Genomic DNA, 9477 nt, shown 5'->3' with positions numbered 1-9477 from the left:
TTATAATGACAGTGATAATAATAAAATGATAATAGCATGATGATGTTGATGATGAATAATACATTGATAATGACAATAGCAATAATAATTATCAAATGCAATATACCCTACAAGCAATTCTCTAAATAAACACCTGAACACACCTGAACATTTTCTGGGCTCCTTTTGTTCTATTTATGTCTGTATCTATCTGTCTGTCTGTCTGTCTGTCTGTCCTCTATGTCTGATGTTTGTAACAAACAACCCGCGTGAATATACAGTGGTGTGAAAAAGTGTTTGCCCCCTTCCTGATTTCTTACTTTTTTGCATGTTTTCCACACTTAAATGTTTCAGATCATCAAACAAATTTAAACATTAGTCAAAGATAACACAAGTAAACACAAAATGCAGTTTTTAAATGAAGGGTTTTATTAATGAGGAAGAAAAAAATCCAAAGCTACATGGCCCTGTGTGAAAAAGTGTTTGCCCCCCAGCTCCTGTTAAAACATAACTGTGGTTGATCACACCTGAGTTCAATTTCTGTAGCCACACCCAGGCCTGATTACTGCACACCTGTTCCCAATCTAGAAATCACTTAAATAGGACCTACCTGACAAAGTGAAGTAGACCAAAAGATCCTCAAAAGCTACAGACATCATGCCGAGATCCAAAGAAATTCAGGAACAAATGAGAAAAAAAGTAATTGAAATCTATCAGTCTGGAAAAGGTTATAAAGCCATTTCTAAAGCTTTGGGACTCCAGCGAACCACAGTGAGAGCCATTATCCACAAATGGCGAAAACACGGAACAGTGGTGAACTTTCCCAGGAGTGGCCGGCCGACCAAAATTACCCCAAGAGCGCAGCGACGACTCATCCAAGAGGTGACAAAAGACCCCACAACAACATCTAAAGAACTGCAGGCATCACTTGCCTCAGTTAAGGTCAGTGTTCATGACTCCACCATAAGAAAGAGACTGGGCAAAAATGGCCTGCATGGCAGAGTTCCAAGACGAAAACCACTGCTAAGCAAAAAGAACATTAAGGCTCGTCTCATTTTTGCCAGAAAACATCTTGATGATCCCCAAGACTTTTGGGAAAATATTCTGTGGACTGACGAGACAAAAGTTGAACTTTTTGGAAGGTCTGTGTCCCATTACATCTGGCGTAAAAGTAACACCGCATTTCAGAAACAGAACATCATACCAACAGTAAAATATGGTGGTGGCAGTGTGATGGTCTGGGGCTGTTTTGCTGCTTCAGGACCTGGAAGACTTGCTGTGATAAATGGAAGCATGAATTCTGCTGTCTACCAAAAAATCCTGAAGGAGAATGTCCGGCCATCTGTTCGTGACCTCAAGCTGAAGCGAACTTGGGTTCTACAGCAGGACAATGATCCAAAACACACCAGCAAGTCCACCTCTGAATGGCTGAAGAAAAACAAAATGAAGACTTTGGAGTGGCCTAGTCAAAGTCCTGACCTGAATCCTATTGAGATGCTGTGGCATGACCTTAAAAAGGCGGTTCATGCTCGAAAACCCTCCAATGTGGCTGAATTACAACAATTCTGCAAAGATGAGTGGGCCAAAATTCCTCCACAGCGTTGTAAAAGACTCATTGCAAGTTATCGCAAACGCTTGATTGCAGTAGTTGCTGCTAAGGGTGGCCCAACCAGTTATTAGGTTTAGGGGGCAAACACTTTTTCACACAGGGCCATGTAGCTTTGGATTTTTTTCTTCCTCATTAATAAAACCCTTCATTTAAAAACTGCATTTTGTGTTTACTTGTGTTATCTTTGACTAATGTTTAAATTTGTTTGATGATCTGAAACATTTAAGTGCGGAAAACATGCAAAAAAGTAAGAAATCAGGAAGGGGCAAACACTTTTTCACACCACTGTATGTTGACAATTGAGCGATTTATGATCACTTTAATAGTGCAAACATGTCATTCCTCTGTAATGCACTGTTGGAGCGAGTGGCACTGTATCAAGATGACGGCGTTTTAGGCACGCCCCTCCAATCGGCAGCAGCAGTCAATGCGGCGTCTATGTATATGTCTATGATTGTCTCTACCTGTCAGCTATCAGCTATAGCTAGCTAGCGCACTAGATGGGTTTGCTACATGGCAGTATTATTGCGGGTATTTATTTAAAAAATCGTGGTAAGCCAGTGGTCGAATCGTAGGTTAATGACGGCATAATTTGCTTTACTCTGCCCCTGATTGGTTTAGACAGACGTTATTACCTAATTTAACCAATCCACTATCACAAAGGTAGCAAATACTAGCCAATCATAGGGAGAAGTGGGTGGGTCAGTCCTTCGTCCTTCTCGGCTCTGTAATTGCGTGCCTGCATTGTGAGTTTCTTCGGACAAGGAATGGTAAGGAGACCTGAGGTGTGTACCTATATTGATTGTACATAGATTTTTATCATGTTTTTGGGTTGTTCTTGGTTTTCAGAACAATATAGGGTTATGTTTTACACTGTGTGTGACTTGCCAGTCATGGAAACTTGTTATTACTGTTTTTATTTAAAAGTTAACTTTCATGTTACCCAGCTAATCTTGCACTGTCATTTCTTTTATTTGATTAAAATGTAGTTTGTAGATGCAAACTGCTAGCATTTGTTATTTTTTTGAGTGCAGTGTGTGGTTTTGTTTTGCATGTGTTTTGTGTTAATAGTGCAATTATTGTGTGTGATTGATTTATTTAGTACTGTGTTTTGTTGTTCATCAGACAATGGCATCTTTCAGCTCACCGAGCAAGTTTGCAAAGGATGAGGAGGTGGAGGGGCTGAGGCAGAGCGCTCAGCTGTTGGCTGTATTACAGTATTACAGTAAATGTGTTGGAGTTTGTGTTGTAGGATGACCTGACGTCCTGAAATTCAGGACAGTCTTGACTTAAGAGCAAAATTGTCCTAAAATGAATGGTTATAGTAATAGATAATATGAAAAAGCTAAAACAAGAGTAATATTAACAGGAAATATTAACATTATGATTTAAAAAGTTGTAAAACTACAGGGTTTTCCACTGTCTGTTTGAAATGAATGCACTCTGCACAAGTGGAATGTAACAAGAAGTGGTTGTTCCTGACAATGTCAGATTTTATTACATCTTAATGAATATGTGACAGTGTTGACAAAAATGGGGACACAATTTTAAAACGTTATGAAACATGTATGTGCCATTGAAAAACAATTTTGCTCTGATCTTGGACATTAGTAAGTGTGCTTCTGATAAAACAGGCTGTTATTTTTTTTCTCCAGCTTTTAAAATGCACTCTTATATATAAATAAATGTATAGATATATGTGTTTTTGTCCATTTGTCATGATTCATTTGTGTAAGTGCTCAGTCATGTTTTTCTGTCATGTTTTGTTTTGTTTTTGCAGTACGCATGTGGTGATCCGGTGGTGCCGCGGCAGCAGCTCTATGAGCAGTGCTGCCAAACCACTGGCGAGCTGCTACAAGTCCTGGTGCGCCATGTTAGGCGCAGCAGGGCCTCACAGCAGCAGCACCAACTCCTGCAGGCTGCCCTCAGGAGGGCAGAGGGAAGGGAGAGGGATCTCCGCCAGTAGGTGAAGGACCTCAACCAGCAGGTGGAGATCCTTCAGGGGCTGGCCTCTTTTGAAGTGGATAGTAAGTGTTTGTGCTCAGTTTTGTTTTGCGTGTTACCTAAGACATGACTGTGTTGGTGTGGTTGTGTGATAATATTACAGCATTAATGTGATTTGGTTTTTGTGTGAACCCCAGGAAGCAGAGGCTAGTGTTAAAATTGTCACTAAGTGAGTGAGTGAGTGAGTGAGTGAGCGAGTGAGTGGTTTAGTTATACAGTTGGTCGTTTGGAGTTTCCCGCTTGTGTGTTATTTGTTCAATAATAATTTAATATTAAAACATTAAGCAGTCTTCAGTAATTTTACTCCAAAGTATAGGTTAAATATAACAGCATACTAAGAGCAAATATTATTTGGACCTTCACAGAAAAGTAAAAAAGATGAACATTTGAAATACAGGAATTCACCTTATAGACAACTATGTCTTTAACAATGTGGCAACAATGTAGTACTGAGTGTTTATTTTTTCTCTCCATGCAGATAAAGATATTGGTGCAGCTGACACTGAGCCAGGGGTCGAGCTGGAAGAGGGGAGTGTGGATGACAAATAAAATAAAAAAATAAAAAATAATTTCTTTGTTAAAGTGTTTTATGTGGTTGTTAGTCACTAAATGTATTCTGCAATTTCTTGGTGAAATGTGTCCATAAGTAGATAGAAATTACAGAAAGCATATAGATTCTACAATCTGCCAGTAATATAACACAGACAGTCACTACAGGAAGCTATGTACCCATGACATTTAGCCTGCACATTGTGGGATTCTACCATTTTGCATATAAAAACAATCAAAAAAGTATAATTTGATTTCCAAATGGACTAGGTTTATACAATGGCACTTTGTAAGCTGCAGTTCCATCAAATGGCCAGCAAGTGGCACTAAAAATGAAACAGACTTGAGACAGTCACTGCAGTTTTACTCTATTTCAATTAAAGATTTGTATAAATTGATTCAACCTTTTCAAAGCTAAGCTTATTTTATAGGCCTCTGCTCGAAAATCGCATATCCATAATGAAATGAATATATCTCTGCAACCACAAGGTCTATTTGAATACTTTGATCCCTCATGGTAAAGGGAACATGTGAGATTTGTTAAGATGTGTAAATATCAGTATATGTGTGAAGAGTAAATGAAGATGGCAGACAGCACAGCAATGTTTGGGGCATGGGGGAGTTTCAGACTTAAGAGGTCTTAAAATAAACATGAAAAGGTAAGGAAACAGTAGTTGATTTGGGGAATTAATTGGTTATTAGGGTAGTAAAACATAATTACTCTGTTTGGTATGGTAGTGAGGTATCTTGCCACTGCAGAAATATTGTACAAACTTCACAAGTGTTTTATGAATCCAGTACGGCAACAAGTCATTGTCTCTGGCAAGAAATAAAAGAAACAGCATGCAATATGATCATTGATAAACAGATATAAAACCTTTCAGTCAACATTATAAGTGCTATTGAAAAGTTAAAAAGTTAATAATATACAGTCCAGGGTAAAAAGTCACTAATTAAATGGCACAGTGTAACTGATACACTGTAAGATTGTTAATGGTATAAACTATGTCATTAGATATCAAGTTTTTGTATTGTATAATTGTTTGTCCAAAATCACTGTTTTATTGTTAGTTTTTAATATATCAAATAATGTTAAGTGTACCATTGATTTACAATTTAAACACCATGTAAATGTATCATTCTGTATTTTAAAACCGTATGCAAACGCAAAAAGACGCAACTTCCGGAAGTGGAAGTGTAGGAAGTGTATCCGGTATGTCCTGTCTGTCCCACCCCCTCTCTTACAACGCTCCTGATTGGTTGAACTGAATTTTTGATTGACGCTCAGGTGAAGCTATAAATAGGAGGCGCCAGCTCAACGGACTTGTCCATTGTTTCGTAGATTCAGTGGGCTCACGTGCGATTGAGATAGAGGAGAGAGCAATTGATATTGAGAGCAGACATTGAGACTGAGAGGAGAGATTGATTGAGAGAGAGAGGAGAGTTTAGAGGATTGTTAAGTGGAGACCAAGAGCTACATTTGCAGCTATTTGCCGCAATTTGCAGCTCTTTCTTTGAGCCTTTGGATTAAACTTCGTTTTTTTCCCGTGTGGATTTCCTTGAGGACTTGTGGTGGACGCACGGTAAGTGATTCTATTTCACACAGTTGAGCTACAAAGTGTTCATGTTATGTTTGTACAGCTGGTTCGTTAGCTCTCTATCTTCATGCATTCACATGTTAACAAATATGTTTATAATGGCGGACAGACTGTCCCACAGCAGAGCGGTTTGATAACGTTTGGCATCATTTGAAAATCGCGCGGCAGCTGTCCGCCGGTTTTGTTTTGTGGTGAAGCTGACTGTTAGGGTCGTGTAAGTTTGTTTTATTAAAGTAAAAGAGAAATTAAAAGCCTTCACAAACGTTTGTTGTTGTTTTCATTCGGTTATTGTGCAGTTTGAATGAAGTGTGTTGTAAAATGCTTTAACCTGCTGGTTAAGTGAATGGACTGTGGTGCAGAGACAGCAGTTTTTTCCGCACATTTGTCTCCATTTATTAACTAATGGTTCAATTTTGACCACAGCAGACCTGGTGATCGTTGGAACAGTGGAGAAACTAGCAAACACTGTTGTGGTGATTTTTATTTGTTTATTGATTTTGTATTAACTTTAAGTGTGTTTTATTGTGTTTAGGAGGCAACTAACCGTTAAGTTCCTTTGTCTAAATGTCTATATGAGGAAAATGCACCAATCAATTATATCAAAGTGTTAATGTTATATCTGTATAGGCTTGACTGTTAGCTGTCTATCTTTATGCATTCATATGTTTATAACATAGAAGAATAGCGCAAAGCGGTTTGAAACGCATCATTTGAAAATCGCTCGGAGGCCGCTGTCTGCCTTTTTTGTTTTGTGGTGACGCTGACTGTTAGGTTCATATCACTGTGTTTTATTAAAGTTAAAGAGCAATGAAAAGCTAACACAAATGTTTGTTGTATTCATTTGGTTATTGTGCAGTTTGAATGAAGTGTGTTGTAAAATGATTTTTGATGGAAAATTACTGTTTTTGGAATGGACTTTTGGCCAGTGACACACATTTAACCCTGTGAATTATAGATGAATTTCACCCAAAGCAGAACTGGTGATTGTTGGGACAGTGGGAAAAACTACCTAATACTGTTGTGGTGACGTTTGTTTGTTGATTTTAAATTGCGTGTGTTTTATTGTGTTAAGTGTTGTGTGTTTTGAATGTGAGACTGTCTATTTACATAATGAAAAGCATTCCAGATTGCTTTTTTAAACAATACATTCTCTTCTTGTGACAGTCATGTATCTTTAAATGTGAGTTTTCCCTGTAGTAGAATATTTTCATTGTGTGGTATTAGTAGGTTTACTTAAACAGAGAGTATGAATTTTTTTAAAGTGTGGTTGTATGAGGTATTTATGCATAGTCAATGTAAATGGCAGTCAGCACACCCCCTAGAGACAGCAGTAAGTAAAGGATCTGAATACCTTGATCACTGTTTCCATAGTTATAGTTGTATTTTAAAAAAAATAAATAAAAAAAAGTACACTTATTGTGGGCTAAAATGTCTTGTGATGTCACCATTAATCAGTCGTGTTTATATAATTTCAGATGCCTCGTGTCAAGTCCTTCCGCCGTTCTCAGGCAGCTAGGAGGAGGATGGCGGAGCGCCCTACTGTGGTCTTCGGACCTCAACGGGCTGGCACCAACTCCTGTGCACGTATGTTGCTCACTAATTTCTCATTAAATATTTTCCTTGTATGTGTAAGGTGTATAATGTTGTTGCATTATTGCAAAATATTGTTGCCTGTTATTTTTAATTGATTCTGTTGTATTTTTTTGTTTATAATAGCCCGCGGTACTGGTTACAGCCATGCTGTGTTGCAGTGGCCAATTCCCTCGCTGACTGGACGCAGTCACAAATTGGTCATTCCAGCTGAGGCACCAGGCAAGAAGGTATTATCGTTTTAGAATTTTTAAGAATACAATTCTTGATTTAAGGAATTACATTTTATTGTAAAAAATCCTTTCTGTCGTTTCAGTTCGTTCTTGTTGTAGGAGCCTCCCATCTACGTGCCCTTGTAGATGGTTTTGTCATGATGCCAGAGGGACGTATCTCCTTTGGCTACATGTCCACCCCAGGGGCCTGTGCGACTGAGTTGAGGACCGAGTTGCTTAATGCTGCTGTCACTCGGACACCCGACGTAGTCTGTGTTATGGCCCCTAGCAACAACCTGACAGCAAGCAGAACCGTGGACGAGGCAGGAGCTGACTTCCGCAAGCTCCTTTTGAGCGCCTGTAGTCGCTGGCAAACAGTATGCTCTTTTTCTAGTAGATCATTGTTGATACTGTGAGCAATTTGGTTATATTAGGTGTGGTAGAAAAATATATATTCTTTGATTGTAAAATTTTGAGGGGGGAAAACAGTACTTTTGTAACAAGAGGTACTGTTTTGTACAGGTCTTTGTCTAGGACTTCACGCCTCGTCTGAACGTCGATGTTGTTCTGCAAGACCTCATGCGCCAAGAGTTTCGTCGCGTGGCAGCCAGCATGGGTAAGTTTAAAGTTTCTAGTCCCAGTACAGTCACATGTAAAACAGGTTATATCTTCATAGGAAAACTGATTGAAAAAATATTGTGATTGTTAAAATCACTAAGGTCTTGTAATTGAGTTTGATCATAAATTTATGATTATAATAATAATTAAGTTAATGCTTCATGACTGATGATAATCTGTATGGAGCACAACCACCTCAAGGCCACAATACATCAGCTACACTGCCTGTTTCTCCTCTGTTTTTTTGTTTGTTTGTTTGTTTGTTTTTTTTCCTCCTTCTTCTCCGCATGCACTGTCGCTATATAACTCAGGACTTAAGCACCTGCCCCTCAATCCCCCCTGCTTGTTCCTTACTTTCCCCTTGACACACTTTGGTGTATCACGGCCCTCTCTGGCTCATATTAGGAAGTTTTTCCAATAAAGGCTGGTAGGCTAGTCTCCAGGGAGGGTGGTTGACGGTCACAACCACGCACAGTATGGGTATAAAATACTTGACTGCAAGATTAACAGTGCATCAGTCTTCATAAGAAGCTTACACCCTTTCGTGGCGCTAAGCTACGAAGACCAATGCAAACAGGTAGAGGGAAAAAAAAAAAAAGGAATGGAGATCTTGGCTCAGTTGCTGTGGGTTTCGGCCTACCAGCAACTGGAAACACCATCGCCCAAGCCTAAGGTTCCTCACAAACCACCACCCCCTGTGAGAACCTTCGCTCCCAAGGTGGTCGTGAAGGGAGAGGTTGTCAAGCCACGTCAGTCGGACCCTTTTGAGTGGACGCATGTTGGCAGGGACAGGAAGGTAAGGCTTTACACACTGTTATTGTGTGTTTGAGAGTTTTTGGGAAAAAAATAGTTTCCTTAAGCAGTTAACATAGTAATGATCAAAGGGTACACGTGTTAAATACAAACTATGCTATTTGTCATTGCAGAGAAACCATCCTGAGGACAACGAGCAGACCTCTGATGAAACCAAACGCAGGATGGTTCACCAGCAGGTGTGTTATGTTTTTATTATGCTGTGTATGATTTGTTTTTTACCAAGACAAATTTTCAGCAATTGTCTTTCTACCTTTTTTTCCCACAGGTGGTGTTGAAGGAGTGCTTCATCCCACTGAATCCTGTCCGCTTCAGTACTGCCATTTTGGATGCAATGGATCGTGCTGTTCCATCGCATCTGCCTACCCCTGTGTGTGACGTGTCCACACCCGTTCCACATGGCAAGCAGGTAACTTGCATGCAAATTGTATTAATTTGTTAAGGCCATTTTACAAAGTGTTTCTTTAGTCCTGACCAGGCTTGGGGGGGGGGGGGGGGGGGGGGT

The 9477-nt window shown here is 39.5% G+C and overlaps 1 protein-coding gene across 1 annotated transcript in view; it reads left to right on the top strand.

The window, feature by feature from the left end:
* The first annotated feature begins 5525 nt into the window (after positions 1–5525).
* Positions 5526–9477, top strand: part of LOC126398146 (uncharacterized) — a 19351-nt gene continuing 15399 nt past the window's right edge. Inside the window, exons 1-8 of the mRNA XM_050057368.1 lie at positions 5526–5724; positions 7215–7323; positions 7456–7559; positions 7646–7918; positions 8076–8186; positions 8614–8955; positions 9086–9151; positions 9241–9381. Of these exons, the coding sequence (XP_049913325.1) occupies positions 7215–7323; positions 7456–7559; positions 7646–7918; positions 8076–8186; positions 8614–8955; positions 9086–9151; positions 9241–9381 (1146 nt within the window). The 5' untranslated portion in view covers positions 5526–5724. The remainder of the gene's footprint in view (positions 5725–7214; positions 7324–7455; positions 7560–7645; positions 7919–8075; positions 8187–8613; positions 8956–9085; positions 9152–9240; positions 9382–9477) is intronic.

The sequence above is a fragment of the Epinephelus moara genome, chromosome 11 (genome assembly GCF_006386435.1).
Source record: "Epinephelus moara isolate mb chromosome 11, YSFRI_EMoa_1.0, whole genome shotgun sequence".
NCBI lineage: Eukaryota > Metazoa > Chordata > Actinopteri > Perciformes > Serranidae > Epinephelus > Epinephelus moara.
Note: the sequence above shows the minus strand (reverse complement) of the source record. Positions and strands in the feature narration are given on the sequence as shown.